This window comes from Nansenia antarctica, assembly GCF_963989245.1.
Source record: "Nansenia antarctica genome assembly, chromosome: 1".
Taxonomy (NCBI): domain Eukaryota; kingdom Metazoa; phylum Chordata; class Actinopteri; order Argentiniformes; family Microstomatidae; genus Nansenia; species Nansenia antarctica.
In genome coordinates this window covers 1,015,072-1,037,140 of record NC_137674.1, presented here as the reverse complement: position 1 = coordinate 1,037,140, position 22,069 = coordinate 1,015,072, and the positions used below count along the sequence as shown (strand labels likewise).

The window sequence follows — 22,069 nt, the reverse complement described above, 5'->3', positions numbered from 1 at the left end:
TAAAGTGTTACCGTTTGGTTCAGTTATACACAAGCCTTTACAGACTAAACACAATCTTAGGGTGATTTTAGAATGCACCATTTTTTCATTTCCTGCTTATCCTGTCTCGTAAAATAATTGCTTTCTCCCCCCCCTTGCTGTGTGTTAACATTTTCTCTCCTTTCTTTGTTTTTGTTCAACAGATCCAACTCCAGTCCAGCTGTGTGAAAAGAGAACACACTCTGCTGCGGTGCCTCGAAACTCTGCAGGAACTAGTCCTTGATGCCCAAATGCTGTCTTTCTATAATTGTGTCAGCCACCCTCTGTGAGTTATGGACTTGTGATGACATTGGACCCCTTGACTCAGGAACTCAGCCTTCTCACAATACCCCAAATGACTGACTCACACGATGAAATGAAGAGGGGTTCATCATCGTTGTTTTTGCCCTGTCAAGTATCTACTAGCAGAATATGAGCATTCTGAGCCCCGCAACAGACGACGCAACGAACCTGCCGGGAATCGCAGGAGGCCCAGAGAACTACCCCAGAGCTATGCAGTCTGAGGAGCTGTTCAACAGGAAACTCAAGGCCCTCAACGGGAGCATGGGTCCTCCGGCCGGTGGCATACAGGGAAAGCCTGAGGGTGTGGGGAAAGCCAACGGGACGCCGGCCATGCCCAAGATGGGGGTCAGGGCTAGGGTGACGGAGTGGCCCCCGAGAGAGAAGGGCTGGGAAGGCCATCCGTCGCCGAACTACGAGAGTTTCATAGCCGCCTTTCAGAACGGCCAGCCGGTCCTAACCGCAGACATGATCGATCAAATCGAGCAGGCCCCTCCCCTAGACTCTGACACCAAGTACACGCTGAGCCACCTGCTGAACCTCTCCCCTCTGAAAGGACTCCATCCCATCCGCCAGCGCAGCAACAGCGACGTCACCATCAGCGACATCGACTCGGAGGACGTCATCGACCAGAACGCCGTCAACCCCAACACAGGCGCCTCGCTGCATCGCGAGTACGGAAGCACGTCCTCCATCGACCGCCAGGGCCTGGGGACGGGGGATGGCTTCTTCACCATGCTGAGGGGCTACCGGGTAGACCCCCTGGACCACCGCAGTATGCCCCCGCTGGGCTTCCCTGAACTCTTGCGCTACGACACCTCGCTCTCCACCAGCCTGCAGACGGCGACCCAGATCTCCCGGGGCGAGATCGTACGGATCGCGGGGTACGACTACGTGGACAGTTCCCTCCTCTACAGCCGGGAACGGGAGAAGTCCTTCATGAGGCGGCTGAAGTCGGACTCCTCCGAGACGTCGCTCTTCCGGAAGCTGCGGACGATCAAGAGTGAGAGCGACGGCTTCCGGCTCTCCATGGAGCAGGACGACCGCCGGCCGCTCAGCTTCCAGAAGTGCTTCGCCCACTACGACGTCCAGAGCGTCCTGTTTAACATCAGCGAGGCGGCGGCCAACAGGGCCAGCCTGAGCCAGAGGAAGAACACGACCACCGGGGCTTCAGCCGCCTCCCAGTACCACGTGCCTGGGGCTGCTGGGGCAGGACCCGGGGCGGGGGTAGGGGCAGGAGCGGAAGGTGGAGGAGGAGTTAGCAGTGGAAACGTCACCATGTACGAGTCTCCGCTGGGCAGCAGAGAGGATCTAAACCCTAAAGAGAACCTGGATGCCGACGAGGGAGATGGGAAGAACAGTGGGTTAGTGTTGGGCTGCCCGCACTTTCGCAACGAGATCGGTGGAGAGGGCGAGCGGAGAATCTCCCTCTCCAGAGCCAACAGTGCCAACTACACCGGCGGAGGAGAGAACTGCTCCTTTGAGTCGTCTCTCAGCTCCCACTGTACCAACGCCGGGGTGTCTGTACTGGAGGTGCCCAGAGAGAACCAGCCCGTCCACAGAGAGAAGGTCAAGCGCTACGTCATCGAGCACATCGACCTGGGAGCATACTACTATCACAAGTACTTCTATGGGAAAGGTAAGAAACCAAAATGGTGAAACCACATGTTTGGGTTTTACACCACACAACCAACTCTGTGTGTGTTACTGTAGGTGGAGGATATGAATGACACGTTGTTCAGAAGAATTAAGATGTTCTCTTTCAGTCGACACGGATCAACTCCTCACTATTGGACACGCTTTCTGTGTGCCTACTCACTGAAAACGCAATTCAATCACGTCTGGTACGGGCTGAGGATGCTTGGAGGCACGCAGCCCAGCCTATAAATGTACAGGCATAACTTGCTCACTTACTCTTTTTTCCACTCTTCACTCGCTGACTGTTTGAAGCTTACCGTAGTGTGTTTTCATAGCTAGCTACAACTTAGCTTAATTGTTCCACTGAGAATCGGCAGGTTATCACTACTTGAACCCTGCGGTTTTAGCTCAACAATTACAGAAGAGCTTGCTGAATTTGATGTTTTTTTTTTCCCTTGTGTGAATCTGCTACTCTCGGAGTTACCAGGCTAACACGGGAAGGTCGTTAGCTAGCTTGGTGCTCAAAATTATTTCACAACTGTTTGAACCGTTGCTGGATCAATGATACGTCCTTGTGTAGGCTACGGCTAGCACTTGGACACTTTGTGTAATGTTAGCTAGCTCCCTAGTGTGAGCCTCGGCTAACCACTGAGATGGTTGGCTAGCCCGATCTCGTTATATAAAACGACTTGAGCACATGGCTAATCTGACAGTTGCTACCTTTTTGGTTCGGCATTCTACCAGACCCGAGAGACACAGCTCCCAAAGGAGCCTGGCAGAATGGATCACTTGGTGTGGTAGTACATAATAGCTCCTCCCCCCTTCACCCCCTCAACACAACATTTTAGACAGCACCCCCCCCTCACGAAATATCCTTCGTATGTCCCTGCCTCCCCCTCACTTTAAGAGGAGTGGTCCCGCCGCGAACAGCGCCGCTCTCGGACCACAACAACCTTCAGCACCACCACACCACCTCTCTCCCCCAGACACCTCTGGGCCCTCAAGGGTGTCTCTGTTCACAGAGCGTGCCGCGGCCAGCTGGGCTTCTCCACATACCTTTCAAAACGATTTACAGTCTGAATGTGACCGTGCCCTTCTTGGTGCAACTGTCCGGAGCGACTGCTATGGAGATGTAGACAGGGTACTTTCAAGTATTTTTTTTCTGAGTGGGGCAGTCCCACTCATATTTTAGATTTTATTGGACAGATACAGTGAAGACAGACAGGAAAGTAAGGAGGCATGTCAGGGGGCGGCTTGTGGCTCAGGAGGTAGAGCCGGCGTCTAATGATCGCAAGTCTGGCAGATCAGCAGTTCGAGCCCTGGCTGGCCACATGGTCGAAGTATCCTTGGGCAAGACACTGAACCCCAAATTGCTCCCAATGAGCGGGGCCGGCGCCTTGCATGGTAGCTTCCCGCCATTGGTGTGTGAATGGGTGAATGAGAGCCCATTGTAAAGTGCTTTGGAATAAGGCGCTATATAAGTCAGTCCATTGATATCAACAGGGCATGGGCCGGATTCGGACCCATGCCCGCATGGGCATTATGTGTGCACTGTAGACCGCGGTGCTAGACTACTGGACCACTAGGGTACATTTTTGTACGCTTGTCTTTTCAGACCAGGCAATCTCAAAGCTTTATAGAGCTGGGCTTTGTGCCTGCAAGTGTTCTGAACCCCTGGCATACCAGGCATGATTGAATAGCGTTTTTCACCAAATAAGTACACAGTGTATACCCCCCCCCCCCCCCCCCCCCTCTAGTTTTCCTCCTTGCCAATAAATCACAATTCTTTTTTTGTTATCAGCCAAACAATACTGTGTGAAGAAGAGTTCAACCTCAACCTCAGTAGAGTCAGATACTGTATCTTCTTGGTCCAGTTATTTTCCGTAAGGCTCGAGAAAATATTTGGGGCCGGAACAATAGGAGGGTTTGTGTTCTGTGTTAGGACGTATGTTTCACTTCCCTTCAGAAGAAGGGGAGCGGTCTTGTTCTCAGTGTGACATTGCCTTCCGCCCCTGTAGGAGCAGTGTGATTTGTCATGTGAGAAGCGAGAGGTGAAGGCAGGGCGTGTGGTGCAGCTGTTACCCAGAGGGCCGAGGGTGTGTGAGCGCCCCCCCCCCTCACACGAGACCCTGGGGGTCATCAAAACCACACTGTGGTCCCCGTGCTCCTCATTAAAACACCTGTGTGTCAGAAATATGGAAATACCACTCTGCTCAACTCATCACCACGTGTGTGTGTGTCTGTGTTTCTTAGTGTCTGTGTCTGATGCTCTCAGTGTATTGGGTTACCTATTGTTAAGCCCTTAAAACAGCCGCTGAACCTTTCACATCGGGGATGCCTAGACCTCTTCAGGACACTGCTTTTAATACATGCACTGCAGTTAGACAGGAAATTCACATTTGGAGGCTTGGAAGTCTCCGGTCATGGAGAATGCACCAATTACAGATCCGCTCAGCTGATATCAGATTGTGTTAGTGAGCTTATTCTGTTGGGGAATTGATAAATCATTTGCTGTGACATTTTGCTTGACTTACTATTCAAACTGAGGAAAAAATAAATCAATTCTACTTTTACAAATAACACCCAACTGTTTAAGTGTGTTAGTGAGTTAGTGAGTCTGTGTTAGTGAGATTATTCTTTTGGGGAATTGATAATCATTTGCGGTGACATTTCGCTTGATTTACTATTCATACTGAGAAAAATAATGTTCTACTTTTACAAATAACACCCACCAAGTGTTTGTTCCATTGTAATAGTTCACTTTTTCTTACACATTTCATGAATTAATAATACACTCATCGAACACTTTATTTGGAACACCTGTACACCTTCTCATTCATTCAGGTGGTGAACACATAGAACACCTTTGGGATGTGGTAGAACGGGAGATTCACAGCTTGAAATTGCACCTGAAAAATCTGATGAAAGAGAAAAAAAAAGGATAGAAAGAAAAAAGAGAGAAAACAAAAGTCTTTGTTATTCTAGTCCTTCAGCCTCGAGGCTTTTTTATTGAGGAGGGGGGTCAAATGACCACAGTCTTTACAATGGAAAGCTGCTATTTACACACAACGACCACTAGTTGGCCGTTGGCCTTAGCGTTGGCCTTAGCGAGTTTGTGTTGCGATTCTCAATGACGTTGAAACGTAGTTCCGTGTTTCAAAAGAAACGTCCGAACATTTTGATTGGTTGCCGACATGCGGACCATGTGACCAGACTGTGTCGATATCCTTCAGGCAGGAGATACACCTGACAGTAAGAGACGTAGAAGAAACACTGCCCTCTGGGGGTGTGGAGTGTAGAGTCAGTTTTAGTGTTTAATAAATGCAATCTAATCTACCTAGACCAAGGCTCATCACAGTAGTCCTATCACCATGCCCCATTTGACATGTTTCACATCGCTGACCACCAGGACCAAGCTCCGGACCTGGGGTGATGGGGCCTTTTCAGCCGCAGCCCGTCCCTCTGGAACGCCCTCCCCAACCACATCAGACAGGCCAACACCCTCCCAACATTTAAACAGGCCCTCAAAACCCACCTATTCAAGCTCGCCTTGATCAGTTAACCCTCTCCCCCTCTCCTTCCCATGTGTCCCCAGCACTACCTAAATTAGGCCCCTAGCCTTTCTTTTGTTTATGTTTTGTTTATTTTTATTATTACTACTCTATATTTTCAGCTTGTAAAGCGTCTTTGAGTGTCTAGAAAAGCGCTATATAAGTCTAATATATTATTATTATTATTATTATTATTATTATTATTATTATTATTATTATTATTATTATTATATCGCTGACAAGTATACATTCTTCAAAATTAGTTTCCCCCGTTTTCTCCTGCAGTCAATCTATTATTCATGTCACTACGCCCTCTGCAATACAGAACCGGTGTCATCGTGATCAGAGTCACCGTATTGATGTTGCCGTGCCCTTGATGCTAGTCTCAAACCTCGGTACTTCACGAGCACGGTCCCTGGTGAGGTTATATGTTGTTGTCAGTTGAATCCCGGTCTTTCGCCCTGCCGTTGAGTGGGATTAGGGGCAGTTTGCTTAAGGCACCGCTGTGCGTGTGGAGTACCGCTCCTGTCCGGACCCCTCTCCCCCGCATGACGCCAGTGCATTGCATCCATGACGTCGCTGCATTCTACCATCCCTTTTCTTTGTCAGAGAAGAGAGAGAAGGAGAGAGACCAAGCCGGTTTGCATTGGTCAATCCTTAGATATATAGACTCAGGGTGCCGTATGCGCTTTGTTCTCTCTTACATGTTATTTACTTCATATTCTTCCCTAAAGGAATCACATGGCTTCTATTATCCCAGTGTTTTCCCCCCAGGTAGACACCCCAACGCACTGTGTGATTTACTTAGGCTTACCTCCGACAAGGTCTGATGACATCAGACTAGTATATTCATTCATGGTCAATTTTAAGACTTTGACTCAAAATGATGGGCACTCATCTAAACTACTACTTCTATCACGACGACTGCCAATTTCTATCGCGACGACTGCCAATGGCCCCTGGCCTGAGCTAGATTACTCTTCCTGCTACGACTGGTGAATTGATGATTCACTTGCTTAGTCAAATGTATCTGTTGTAAGTCGCTTTGGAATAAGTTGTCTGCTAAACGCCAAGAATGTAAATGTAAATGTACACTTCGTTGAACTTGAAATGTCAAGACCAGGAATCTATCAACTGGCTGAAGATTGTTAATGTTACTATAACAAAAAAAAATGCATCGCACCCCCCTTTGTTTGCATTTTTTGGCAGTGTGTGTACCTTACAGTGTGTGTGTGAGAGTGTGTTTATGTAGAGCTTTTAGCCTGAGAGGTTTGTTACAGTCTAACTTTGTTACAGTTTTGGTGCATGGCCACAATGTGATGTAGCCTTTATTGAGTCCTGTCTTCTTTCATCTCCAGAACACCAGAACTACTTTGGCGTGGACGAGAACCTCGGCCCGGTGGCTGTCAGCGTCAGGAGGGAGAAGCTGGATGAAGGGAAGGAGAAGGAGGGGATGCAGTACAACTACCGGGTCACCTTCAGGACCAGCCAGGTAAGAACATCTACTTAAACATGCTTTTTTTTTACACAATGGTATCAATTTAAAAGCGCTTCTTGAGTTTCATCCTTCTGCTGCCATCAGAGTTTCTAATTTCTCCAGTTTGTGTGCGCAGGCGTGGGTCAAAGTTTCTAAGTCGCTTTGGAATTCGATTGTAAGTCGCTTTGGAATAATAATAATGATAATAATAATAATAATAATACATTTTATTTGTATGTTGTATTAAAACTAAACAGAAAGAAAAGAAACAACAGAAAACTAAAGAAAAGAACAGCAGGAGGTGAAGCACACGGACACAGGATACACACAAAAAAAGTGTGTGTGTTGGCACAAAGGTTTAGACATTTTAATTTACATTTTTATAAATCCCCAAGTTTGCTTAGAAAGTGGCATATGCCTTCTTTTGTGCCTCCGCAACATTTATAGATGAGGACCCACATCAGATGTGGTATTCTAATGAGTCCTGACTTGACACGACCAGTGCATTATTTTCTGCATGGTATTAGTCTGATCCAAATCTAAATGATTAGGCTTATACTAACCAGACTTCATTCTGAGTCCAGCAAGCCAAAACCACAACACCTCATCTCATAAAATGATATGGAGTCAACTAGAGGCCCGACCCAACCCAACCTTGTGTTTCCCTTGGAGACATAAACCCAATCCGTATGACGGGAGCCTGCCAACCTCTAAGTGATGCAGTCACTTTTATCAGGAAGAGGAAGGGTGAGAACAGCAGAGGTCGGCCGCTGCAGCTGAAGAGGACAGATAAGACTAAGGAAATAAGGAAATGGAAAATTAGGTCTAACATCGAAAAATCTAAACTAAAATCCCTTTTAGACTTCTTTTCGCCGATCCATTCTAAGGCACAAGCATCATAATGCGGACACACACACACACACACACACACACACACACACACACACACACACACACACACACATTCTAATGTGGTCAGTGATTTGGAGCCAGTCGTGACTTCAGTCAGTCAGTCAGTCAGTCAGTCAGTCAGTCAGTCAGTCAGTCAGTCACACACTGATGCAGTGATCTATCAGTGAGTCAGTCCAATAATTTAAAGACACACACATTTATATACACACACACACACACACAGTAGCAGTCAGTCACATAGAGATGAATGCTATCACACACACACACACACACACACACACACACAGTAGCAGTCAGTCACATAGAGATGAATGCTATCACACACACACATACACACACACACACACACACACACACACACACACACACACAATAGCTGTCAGTCAGTTACGTACAAATGAATACTAACACAGACACACACACACACACACACACACACACACACACACACAGTAGCAGTCAGTCACATAGAGATGAATGCCATCACACACACACACACACACACACACACACACACACACACACACACACACAGATCTCAGTGATGTACTCTAGAGGGGCTCATCCTCTGAATAATTCAGGTGAGACAGACGCATCAGATGGAGAAATGTCACTGATATGAAATGCCAGTCTTGGTTTGCAGCACACTCCTCCACCCTCCAGGAAACCATGCATGTGGGTCACACACACACCCTCTCGGTCATACAAACAGACAAACGTACTCACGCCACTCACACCTCCTTAGAAACCATTCTAACAATCTACTGTAAGTTGGAGTGTCTATAGGCTTTGGAGACGGACTGGGGAGTTGCTTTAGATGTCCCTGTAACGTGCTACATCAGGCTGAGTGCGGAGCCGGAGCTGATCAGGTCAACTTGTGATGGCACGTTAATGAGTTGAAAAGTAAAACACTACTTAACATCCAGTTTTCAGACAGCCCAGCTCAATTATTTAGCAAGCTAGTCCCTAATTATTTCTACATGGGCGTATAATGGCCATGCCAGCTGAGTGGTGAGAGATACTGTCTGTACCCTGAACTCATTGATTGAAATGTGTATTTTATGAATACGAAACACTTCATATGAGCCTTTTAGATAATCAAGTGCCTGTGTAGTGTTGCCCAGGTAATACACAATTCTGGAGAACAGCCGTGCCTTTTTTACCTACCAATAGAGCCGCCTCGGGGGTCATATGACCATAGGCTTTACAATGGGAAGCTGCTATCTACACACAACGACCACTAGTTGGCGCGTCTTAGCTTACCTCCTATACAGAAAAACTGCAAAATAGCTTTATACCAGCTTATTCTGATGTGATTTTGAAAATGTAAGGATACTGGGTGGTAGAACGCACATATCTAGGAAGAGTCATGAAAGGAGGGTCCTGAAATTTGATCGAGTGCAAAGATATAAGATATATATTTTTTTACTCACAATGTGATAACCCATGGCTGTTCTGGTGTTAAAGATTCCCAAAGAACAGCCGTAACAATGGAATTCTCATTCAGTCTCCTTCTTTCCATCCCTTCCTCTCCCTGGTTGTGGTCCTCTGTGTGGCTCAGTTGGTCGAGCACAAAAGATGTGCTCAGCAAACGCTTAGGTTGTCGTTTCATTCGCCTCTGGGACCAAATGTATGCATTCATGTGCATTCTGTGCCTCGCTTTGTCTCCAGTAAAAATGAAAGCTAAACGGCGTATATTATATAATGATATATCCTGTGCCCCTCTGGGACCAAATGTATGCACTCACTGTGCTGTGCTGCCTCGCTCTGGGTCCTGTAAAAGTGAGAGCTAAATGGCGTATATATTATATATAAAAAAAAATAAAGTATTTGACCTTTATTTAACCGGATAAAATCAGTTGAGAACAAATTCTCATTTTCAATGATGACCTGGCCAAGAGGCCCCGGCAAGAATAAAAAACAAACATAAAGAGAAATACTCACAAGGGTCGACACAGAACAATACATACAATACATGAGAACGACAAAGACAACGAAGATAAAAATAAATAGAAACAAAGTCAACTAACCTATGTGTGAAAAGAGAGCGGGATGTGTGTGTGTGTGTGTGTGTGTATATTATATATTATATAATGATATATCCTGTGTGTCCCTACAGCTGACCACCCTGCGGGGGGCCATCCTGGAGGACGCTGTGCCTTCCACGGCGAGGCACGGGACGGCCCGAGGACTTCCGCTGAGGGAGGTGCTGGAGTACGTGATCCCAGAGCTGAACATCCCCTGCCTGAGGCTGGCCCTCAACTCCCCCAAGGTGCCCGAGCAGCTCCTCAAGCTGGACGAGCAAGGGGTGAGTACCGCTCAGTCAGGGTCGAGACACGAGAAGAAGAAGACCTTGTCTAGGCTTTTACAATTTACATGGGGTGGCTGTGGCACAGGAGATAGAGCCGGGGTCTAATGAGCGGCAGATCGGCGGTTCGAACCCCCGGCTGGCCACATGTCACATGAGGTGTCCTCGGGCAAGACACTGAACCCCAAATTGCTCCCAATGAGCGGGGGCCGGCGCCTTGCATGGTAGCTTGGCCGCCATTGGTGTGTGAATGTGTGTGTGAATGGGTGAATGAGAGGCCGTTGTAAAGCGCTTTGGAATAAGGAGCTATATAAGTCAGTCCATTTGATCAGGGTTAAGATACCAGAAGAAGAAGACCTTGTCTAGGTGTTATACAATTGACATGGTCTTTGAAGAAAATGAAGGTATCATTTTATTGATGTAATAATGTTATATCTCTCTTTGGTTAGACCTTTGCATTTTTGATAGAAACCCATTGGGCAGAACTTGACTTCATTTCCAATGTTCGGAACCAATGCAGTCTGTGCTGCTGCCTGTCAACACTGTTTAAGATGTCCAATGGTTTGGAGGTGGAGGCAGAGGACAGCCAATATCACGCTTAAGGTGAATCAATATGAGTCCTAGACTCACAGGGACGCAAATCGATTTCTCTGGCTCCTTCTCTCTGCTGAGAGATATTCAGAAGCAGGCTGAAATAATAGACATTTGACAACGTATTTAATAGTGATATAAAACACGATAGTGATAGGTGATAGGTACAATATACAATACATGCCATTTAGCTGACCACAATAATGGCAAGTACGGTAGTTACTACTGCTATGTGCAGTATGGTGTATACAGCTAAAACACACACACACACACACACACACACACACACACCACACACACACACACACACACACACACACACACACACTTGACTATGACTCTCAGTATCCCCCCCCACCCTGGCTATGACAATGGGAATGACAATACAATGATGACAATACTTTGATGGCTGCACATCCCTGGTTAATGGGATCACTCTATAACCGTTGCACTGCAGATGTTTATTACTACCTTTGCACATACTGTATATTGCACATTGCACATGTCTCCTGATATAGCTTCTTTTATACTGTTCTATTGTTCTATTTATGTATATCATGCCCTTATATCACTATTTGCACTTCTGGTTGGATGCTAAACTGCATTTCGTTGTATAGTGCTCTGCGATGACAACGTTGAATCTAATCTAATCTAAATAGACTGTGTTGAACATGTTCTTTTAGTGCTGAAATTGTATTCACCTTTAACATCACAATCACTACCTTGGCCTCAAACTCAATGTACAGTATGCTGTCTAAAACCAGGCGGTCGGTACTGAATGTTTGTGTTCGATCATCAAAGTCCTGCTAGAGACGCTGTCTGGAGATACTGTCAGGGGATACAGTCTGGAGCACGAATAAAAATTAACCAGAGACGAGAGTGACAGTTGTTGTAGCTAACACATCTGAGAGACCGTACCCGTGTTAGACCCATCTCCGCTGTACAAAGCCACTCTCGGTTCCTCAGACACTTTAATAAGGCGCAGGGGATCCCTTAGTGGTAATACTCCTAGGAGTCCTAGTCCAAACTGTGAGAGGCTTGAAGTGCTACCAGCTGGCACCTGTCCCCCTCAGACCTCAAAACCAAAATCGAGGCTGTGTAGTCTTGTATTTGAAAGCCAGTGTTCCCATATGGCTCTGTTTTAATCATTAATGCAATGCTCGCAGACGTTTAAGAGCATACCTTAATATTCTTTTGGGGCTAAACTTGACTTTGGCAGAATTCTAATAGTCTTGGTAACTTGGAAATGGAGATTTAGACAGCAGGAAGCTTTAGATCACACCTCAGATAGAGTAAAAGACCTAGAGAATGGACTAACCACCGGAGACTTATACTGCTGAGTGTATGTAGCAGTGAAGTGTGTGTGCGTTTGTGTGTGTGTGTGTGTGTGCGTGTGTGTGTGTGTCTGTGTGCGTGTGTCTGTGTCTGTGTCTGTGTGTGTGTGTTTGTGTGTGTGTGTGTGTGCGTGTGTGTGTGTGCGTGCGTGCGTGCATTTGTGTCTGTGTATGTGTGTGTGTGTGTGTGTGTGTGTCTGTGTGCGCGTGTGCGTGTGCGTGTGTCTGTGTCTGTGTCTGTGTCTGTGTCTGTGTGTGTGTCTGTGTGTGTGTGTGTGTCTGTGTGTGTGTGTGTGTGTGTGTGTGTGCGCACATGCATGTGTGTGTGCGCATGTGTGTGTGTGCATGCGTTTGTGTCTGTGTATGTGTGTGCATGTGTGTGTGCATGCGTGTGTGTCTGTGCATGCCAAGTGGGCTTCAGTGCCCCGGTGGGAGAGATAGGACACCTGCTGAGTGAGACTTTGAGTGAAGCAACGATCACATGATCCTGCTGTGAAGCAGCACTTTAGACGGGGGAGTTATGGGTCCTGACTGGTAAGAGATGAACATGACATACGGTATATACACTCACTGAACACTTCCACAACATGTCGGAAACATTCTTTTTAAGATTCTGGTCCATGATGACATGATTGCATCATGCAAGCAATCCGTTCTACCACATCCCAAAAGTGTTCTCTTGGATTCAGACCCGGTGACCCGGGAAGGCCACTGAAGAACACTGAACTAATCGTCTTGTTCATGAAGCCAGTTTGAGACGACTTTTACTTTGTGACATGGTGCATTATCATCCTGGACGTAGCCATTAGAAGATGGGTACATTGTGGCCATGAAGGGACGCACATGGTCAGCAACAATGCTTAAGTAGGCTTTGGCATTCAAGCGATGGTTGATTGGTTTTAACAGGCCCAAAGTGAAAACATTCCCCACACCATTACACCAGCTGGATGAATGAGAAGGTGTGCTGCTCTAGGCCTACAGCGAAATAGCTGTATAATGGACTGGAAAAAATGTTAAGCAGGAGATCAGATCAGAGGACATGGCTTTAATGGAGGACAGAAAGCTAATTCTAACATTAGCTTTCTCTCTAGCGAAAGCTAATGCTAACATTTAAACAAACACAGAGATGACAAAATGTCAATCTATTGTTCCCAAACAAAGGCCAGATACTGGAACATGTATGATTGATTGATTGATTGTCACTAGACACACTTTTTTTTTTTTTTTACCATCCAATGTATCTAAAGCAGGAGTGATCATATCTCTGGTTTGCTTAAATCCACGATGATTAAATCACATGGGAAAGGAAGGACACAATCCAGATCAGTTTTTTGATTGATTGATTGATTGATTGAAAACTTTATTAGAAGATTTGCAGAAGTAGGTACATGACAGTACATATTACATACAAGGTCAACTAACAGGATAAAAACCCAAGAAAGCCACTGGCTTATTTCAATTGGGGTCCTTGATTTTCAATTCATCGTTACATGTAAGACAGACAAAAAAAAACTAGTACTATCTACAAGATAATACAGACAAATAACTATTACTATCTACAAGATAAAAATACATCCATCATGGGAAGAACAATACAACAAAACATTAGGTATGTACAGCGGGTAGGACAGGTGGGGACATACACCACAGGTGGGGGCGGGGGACAAAACACAAAGTATGTACAGTGGGTAGTTCGGGTCTTTTAATCTGATTTTTGATTTAGAGGGTCCAGTTACGGATTGCAGCCTCCTGTAAATGTTTTTTGAGAGTGGTTTTGAAGGTGGGCAGTGTTTTGTACTCCTTTAAGATAGTTCAGTTAGATTCTATTCAGGTTCGGAGGGTATTAATGCCGACTTCCCCCTGAGGGTATTAATGCCGACTTCCCCCTGAGGGTATTAATGCCGACTTCCCCCTGAGGTCATTATTCCAGTACAAAAGCAACACACATTTTTTTTTTTTAAATAACATAATAAAAGCATTAGACAGTGACATTACCATGGTTACCATCAACCAAAAGATCAACACGATGGTTGGTGGTTAAACCTGTGGCATGACAGTAGTCCGGTCTTGGAGGTTGTGTGCGTGTGTGTAAATAGAATAAAATTGAGTAAATATGACTTAAAATAAGCACAATTATCTGCCAACAGAACAGGAAAATGTCACTTCACACCAAGATGTAAAACAAGTAAAAGATATCTTAAAACTAGTGCAGGCAGCCAAAACAACCAAGCCTATAGCTGACATTTAGCAGCGTAAGCTCTTTCTGAATCATGTAAGGCCACTTTTCCTCCTTTCATCATCCTTCATCCTTCCTGCACTTCCAAGACTGATGCCATTAAAGAGGCGCATCAAAGAGCAGGCAGGAAGAGGAAGTGACAGTGACAGAGTGAGTTACATCACAAGAGCAGACGACTCACAATCCTGGCTGCAACCCTGCCTGTCGACGCGTTGCCATTGCTTATTCGTTATTCGTTTGTCTTTATTTAGTCCCTGAGCGCCACTGAGCTTTTCAGGCAATGACACATTTCCACAGAAAGAAAGTTAGCGATTGCCCGGCGATTGGGGGGCTATAACAGAGGACAAGGTTAAGTGAGTCCACATCATACAGGACAGAAACTTCAGCAAATCAGGCGAAGTCCCCTTGGCTAAAATGATCATTACACAAAGAGACACTGAGAGGACTGAGAGCCACTATTCCCTCAGTAAGGAGCAGGCCGACTGCTAATGCTCAGAAGCAGGAAGTTGTTGTTGTTGTTGTTGTTATGACAACAGTGTTGGGAGCACACAGAGAAGGGAGCTGCTCAGACAATGGTGGTTTGTTTGTAAATATTTAATATTTCTTAGCTGCCGTTCTCAGGAAGTTATTTTGTCTTGCTAAGATTGTCTTGTGATGTTGTTGACTTCATTTCAAAAGTATGAGGCAACAGGTGCTCGAAGCATTCTGTTTGTTTTTCCTCATCCTCTCTGACATCCATACGCCTCACTTTATAAATGATTCATGGCCCTATTGTTCAATGGCACTGGGTGTGAAAGTGAAACCATTGTGCGAGTTTACATTAAACTTTGTGGGATTAGCTATTCAAGATTTATCTTTATATTTTTAAGCTGGATCTTTATTTGTAGAACAAATAGAACGCATTGTTATTTCTGAACGATTGACGTTGAAAGTGACGCAAGTGGATTTATATGATATATGTCCCTTTATAAACTAAGTGGTGATTTAGCACATGATTTTAGTTTTTTTTATGAGTGGGGCAGTCCCACTCATATTTCTCGTTTTATTGCGATAGAGACAGTAGAGATTTTGACAGGAAGGATGGGTGAGAGAGAGAGAGAGAAGGGATGACATGCAGGATATGTCCGAGGCCGGAATCGAACCGGGAACCCTGCGGTTACATGGTCGATGCTTAGTGCATTACGCCACCAAGTATAAATGATTTTAACTGTTGCTGTACTTGAGTTAATGTTGATTATAGGTGCTATTTTTACGTCTTTTTCCAAGGATTTAAATGCCATTGACAGCAGTTAATGTGTGTCTCCATAATCCTCGATGATCTCACTGAATGGTTGGAACCCACGTTCTGACTGTTCACAGCCTCACAGGCGTCGCTCTGGAGATGGTATTAACCCCTGGGTGACTCGTCCTCTGCTGAGAGCTCTTGACATTCTGCAGTTCTTCCGTACAAAATGTGGATTTCAGCTAAACGGCAGAGGAAATGAAGGCTCCTGTATTAGCGATGGAAAGATGGAAAGTGTGATGATGCATTTGCCAACATGCTGGACAGTGTGTCTAGTATCATGTATCATGAGTTCAAGAACTGGCTAATTAGTCTTAATTGAGGACTGGTGCTGACAGCATTCTGAAGTACAGAAACATCTTGTCTGCTCGAGCGCAAGCAAATGCCTCCAAATTCATCGGTTCATGTTGCTCCATCACACAGTAAGACAACTAGGGGCCTGTTTCACGCCAGAAAGCGGAAAAAAAGATCTTGACTGAGCAATCTTCAGATTTAAATCCAATTGAACATGCATTGCATTTCCAGATGATAAACTTTTAAGCAATAAAGACCTCAAAACAAATAACAACTTTGCATCAGTGGGGGTCCTAATGAATCTAATCAAATCAGAAGACGGTGTGCATAGCAGGCCTGGCAGAGCATCACCAGAGAAGATACCCAGCGTCTGGTGGGGTCAATGGGTTGCAGACTTCAGGCAGTTATTGCATGCAAAGTATTGTCAGCCAAATAGTAAACATCAGTACTTTGAGTGTTTTTTCCGATACTTTTGGAGCCCTGAAATAGGAGTATGTTTAAAAAATAAATTGCTTTCTAAACTGTGAACCCAAATTGAAATAATCCCCCCAATTTTTTTAAATAAATGAACACCATTGAATTAAAGATGAGAATCTCTACTTTTACCCCATATGAACAGTTTGATTTCAAATTCAAACTGTCAGAGTATAGAACGAAAGAACACAGAATATAGAACTGTAGATAGAACAGTGTGACAGACATACAGTAATGGTAATTATACAAGGGATAGATCCGGTCCATTGTCTCTATTGGTCAGTTTGGTCCATTGTCTCTATTGGTCAGTTTGCGTTCCAGCCGTGCCGATATCCATGACATACGCACGGCTAAATGGAATGTTGCCACATCTTTTCATATTACTCCACGTTTGTTTATTTGACCGTTATCGAAGTTACATTCTTACCGTTGCTTAGCAACCAATAAACAACTGTTCAGCGGATGAATACACTTATAATAAAACATAGTTCCATTAACACTAGAACAGCCATGAGGGGTCGTTGTGACCCCTGGGAGTAAAGAAGCATGTTATATCTTTGCACTCGATCAAATGTCAGGACCCTCCTTTCATGACTTTTCCTAGATATGTGCGTTCTACCACCCAGTATCCTTACCAGGGTTTCCGTTAACCGGTAATTACCGGTCTTTGTCCGATAAAATCTGTTGAAGTCCGACATATTTAAACCTCTTCGGTCATATTGTCCGGTGAAAATAACCGCTAAACCCAATAGCCCATTCGGCGGTAACCCGCCCCATCTGGCAACCCTGTCTCTCAACGGCGCGAGTACCGTAGTTTAGTCAGTTACCGTAATTTAGTTTGATCTAGTCTAAATAAAACCACTGCAGTGACCGGAGTCAAGGTTATTGTTCTGCGTGTTTTGGATGTGCTAGAGCACAGTGAATGACCACCGAGGGCCGTGAGATGCGGCTAGTAAAGGACGCTAGCGGCCATCTCAACCCCGTTCATTGATTGAGCCTGCCGTGCCCGTTCGGGAGAAGTACTACGGGAGTAGCGCTACTATCGACAACCTGGGCTACTGGTACCATTAGATTAGGATTGATTAGATTAGGTTGACAACACCACACTACATTTGAGTTTAGGGATATCAATGTTATATATTTGTGTATGTTTTATCTTTATGTATTAAATGTTATAATTGTTTCACATTTGAGACCTGTCTTCCCCCACTCAGTTATTCAGTCGGTGTCCATCATTTTAGTCTATCTATAGTGTTAGAGTTTAATTTGTGCCACTAAGGTGAAATAGTCCACGGGTGTGTATCCCCCCCGATACATCCTCCCCATTCTCATACTCCCGAGTCCGAGTAAGTATGATTTGACAGGCAGCTAGACTTAATGCCTTCCCAATCAGCGAGACGTGGTTATAGAAATTATGTTGTTTTATTGATAAAAAGGGTAAAACTGGAAAGAGAATATAAAAAACGTACATTACTGTCGTGAAACAATTTAACACACTTCAGTTAACGTAATGTGGAGTCCGTTCATTGATCAATCGATGCAGTCCGTTCAAATAGCCATCAAAAGCTAAACTAGGCATACTTAAAATTACCAATTACATACTCAAATCCCATTAATGCAATTGAAATAAACATCTTAAAGTAGCCTACAGTCGTAATTCAAAGTAGCAAAGGTGACTAGGCTGCCCAGTGTGGCGCGTGTGCAGCCCTGGACATATTATGCCATAGTAGCGCATGCGAATCATGAAAGCCTATATTATTATATAGTTCGCGATCTAATCGTATCGGATGAGAAATGGACATTAAATGGCCTATATAGGCTACACAACAGCTAATCACCGCGACAAACACCTATATTATATTCTAATATGATGACCGGAATTTTTCCCGTTTGTCCGACAAATTGAAATCTTCCCGGACACGTTGACCGGCACCAAATTTTTCTAACGGAAACCCTGATCCTTACTAAAGCTATTTTGCAGTTTTTCTGTGTAGGAGGCAGGCTAATTTACAAGCGGTCAACTGTGGTCGTTGTGTGTAACTAGCAGCTCGAGCATTGTAAAGAGGCGGGTCATTTAGTAGGTAAAAAAGGCACGGCTGTTCTTGAGTTAAAATACATTAAGTAAAAGTTTGTCTTGTCTTTCTTTTGTGAAATATTGATAGATAAATGTGGTAACCGTTGTATAAAAGCGTTATGGAACGAGAAGCCGTGGTGCCTAACCACTGTCGTGCCTAACCACCCCGCTAGCTGTGCCGATATCCACGATACACCACGGCTTCTCCTTCCATAACGCTTAAGTGGCCTTTTCTCTGTGTGTGACTGTCCGTGCTGATGTGCCGCATGGTGTTTGTTTCCCTGTGCTTCTAGCTGAGTTTCCAGCACAAGGTGGGGGTTCTGTACTGCAAGGCGGGCCAGAGCACGGAGGAGGAGATGTACAACAACGAGAGCGCCGGCCCGGCCCTGGACGAGTTCCTGGACCTGCTGGGCCAGAGGGTGCGCCTGAAAAACTTCACCAAGTACAGAGCCCAGCTGGACAACAAGAGTGAGGCACCCACACAAACATCACATGTGGACCACACACACACACACACACACACACACACACACACACACACACACACACACACAATAGCAGTCAGTCACATAGAGACGAATGCTATCACACACACACACACACACACACACACACACACACACACACACACACACACACAGTAGCAGTCAGTCACATAGAGACGAATGCTATCACACACACACACACACACACACACACACACACACACTCTTATCCAACACACACACACACACACACACACACACACACACACACACACACACACACACACAGACCAACTAATCGTCTTTGTCATGTGTGTAGCGGACTCCACAGGCACCCACTCTCTCTACACCACCTACAAGGACTACGAGCTGATGTTCCATGTCTCCACCCTGCTCCCCTACACCCCCAACAACAGACAGCAGGTCAGTCTCTCCCCGACACCCCCAACAACAGACAACAGGTCAGTCTCTCCCCTACACCCCCAACAACAGACAACAGGTCAGTCTCCCCCTACACCCCCAACAACAGACAACAGGTCAGTCGCTCCCCTACACCCCCAACAACAGACAACAGGTCAGTCTCTCCCCGACACCCCCAACAACAGACAACAGGTCAGTCTCTCCCCGACACCCCCAACAACAGACAACAGGTCAGTCGCTCCCCTACACCCCCAACAACAGACAACAGGTCAGTCTCTCCCCGGCACCCCCAACAACAGACAACAGGTCAGTCTCTCCCCTACACCCCCAACAACAGACAACAGGTCAGTCGCTCCCCTACACCCCCAACAACAGACAACAGGTCAGTCTCTCCCCGGCACCCCCAACAACAGACAACAGGTCAGTCTCTCCCCTACACCCCCAACAACAGACAACAGGTCAGTCTCTCCCCGACACCCCCAACAACAGACAACAGGTCAGTCGCTCCCCTACACCCCCAACAACAGACAGCAGGTCAGTCTCTCCCCGACACCCCCAACAACAGACAACAGGTCAGTCTCTCCCCGACACCCCCAACAACAGACAACAGGTCAGTCTCTCCCCGACACCCCCAACAACAGACAACAGGTCAGTCTCTCCCCGACACCCCCAACAACAGACAGCAGGTCAGTCGCTCCCCTACACCCCCAACAACAGACAGCAGGTCAGTCGCTCCCCTACACCCCCAACAACAGATAACAGGTCAGTCTCTCCCCTACACCCCCAACAACAGACAACAGGTCAGTCTCTCCCCGACACCCCCAACAACAGACAACAGGTCAGTCGCTCCCCTACACCCCCAACAACAGACAGCAGGTCAGTCTCTCCCCGACACCCCCAACTACAGACAACAGGTCAGTCTCTCCCCGACACCCCCAACAACAGACAACAGGTCAGTCTCCCCCTACACCCCCAACAACAGACAACAGGTCAGTCTCTCCCCTACACCCCCAACAACAGACAACAGGTCAGTCTCTCCCCGACACCCCCAACAACAGACAACAGGTCAGTCTCTCCCCTACACCCCCAACAACAGACAACAGGTCAGTCTCTCCCCGACACCCCCAACAACAGACAACAGGTCAGTCTCTCCCCGACACCCCCAACAACAGACAACAGGTCAGTCTCTCCCCGACACCCCCAACAACAGACAACAGGTCAGTCTCTCCCCGACACCCCCAACAACAGACAACAGGTCAGTCTCTCCCCGACACCCCCAACAACAGACAACAGGTCAGTCGCTCCCCTACACCCCCAACAACAGACAACAGGTCAGTCTCTCCCCTACACCCCCAACAACAGACAACAGGTCAGTCGCTCCCCTACACCCCCAACAACAGACAACAGGTCAGTCTCCCCCTACACCCCCAACAACAGACAACAGGTCAGTCTCTCCCCGACACCCCCAACAACAGACAACAGGTCAGTCTCTCCCCGGCACCCCCAACAACAGACAACAGGTCAGTCTCTCCCCGACACCCCCAACAACAGACAACAGGTCAGTCTCTCTATTAAGATGTTGGGTGGTACTGTAGGAACCCCAAATTGCTCCCAGTGAGCGGGGCCGGCACCTTGCATGGTAGCTTGCCGCCATCGGTGTGTGAATGGGTGAATGAGAGGCCGTTGTTGTAAAGGGCTTTGGAATAAGGCGGCTATACTGTATAAGTCAGCCCATTTACCGTTTACTGTAGGAACACACACAGCTCCAGTGAGCTCTTGTCAAATCCCAGGGCAGTCTCATCCTCGTTAGAATATCTTCAATCCCTCCTGCTCCTCCTCCTCCTCCCAATCTTCTCCCGGAGACGACTCATATTGTGACGGTAATGACCGGCTAAGTTGAAATCATGAGCCATCGCCATGGCAACTGAACCCCAGACGACGACGACGACGACGTTTTTTTTTTTTTTAATCAGAGCAATCGCCAGGGGCGGAGATCCTGGTGTGGCATTAGACGAGGGGCTCGATGTCTATCTGTGGTAACAAGTAGGATTAATTGGATCCGGTGGCGGGCTGTGGCGAGTGATAGCCCGATAGAGCCCTGATTAAGGAGGGTTCTGTCTGCAGCCCAGTCTGCACCGCTGTGAGAGGGGGGGGGGGACACAGCACATCCTCTCATCCTCTCCCTGTGTCTCATGGTAAGGATTCGTTAGCGTGTTAGCGCTATGTTTACGCCAATCACTAGGATGTTACTGACAGGGCCAGTGAAGGAGAGGAGAATGGACTGTTTTTGTGTGTGGGGGGGGGGGGTGGGGGCGTGGGGGGGGTGTGTGCGTGCGTGCGTGTGTGCGAGTGTGTGAGTGTGTGAGTGTGTGAGTGTGAGTGTGAGTGTGAGTGTGAGTGTGAGTGTGAGTGTGAGTGTGAGCGTGAGCGTGAGAGTGTGTGTGAGAGTGTGTGTGAGAGTGTGTGAGAGAGTGTGTGAGAGAGTGTGTGAGAGAGTGTGTGAGAGAGTGTGTGAGAGAGTGTGTGAGAGAGTGTGTGAGAGAGTGTGTGTGTGTGTGTGTGTGTGTGCGTGTGCGTGTGCGTGTGTGAGTGTGTGAGTGTGTGTGGGGGAGAAGAGAGATGAGAGGCCAAACTAAATCCCATGCAACTCCAAGGCTCCTGATTAGGCAGGATTA

The 22,069-nt window shown here is 46.6% G+C and overlaps 1 protein-coding gene across 1 annotated transcript in view; it reads left to right on the top strand.

Moving 5' to 3' along the window:
* Positions 1–450: 450 nt before the first annotated feature.
* The window catches only part of LOC308173755 (signal-induced proliferation-associated 1-like protein 2), a gene marked incomplete at its 5' end in the record, with an annotated part of 91,072 nt that continues 69,453 nt past the window's right edge, over positions 451–22,069 (top strand). Inside the window, 5 exons of the mRNA XM_080548805.1 lie at positions 451–1,957; positions 6,866–6,999; positions 10,016–10,204; positions 18,783–18,957; positions 19,294–19,397. Of these exons, the coding sequence (XP_080404931.1) occupies positions 451–1,957; positions 6,866–6,999; positions 10,016–10,204; positions 18,783–18,957; positions 19,294–19,397 (2,109 nt within the window). The remainder of the gene's footprint in view (positions 1,958–6,865; positions 7,000–10,015; positions 10,205–18,782; positions 18,958–19,293; positions 19,398–22,069) is intronic.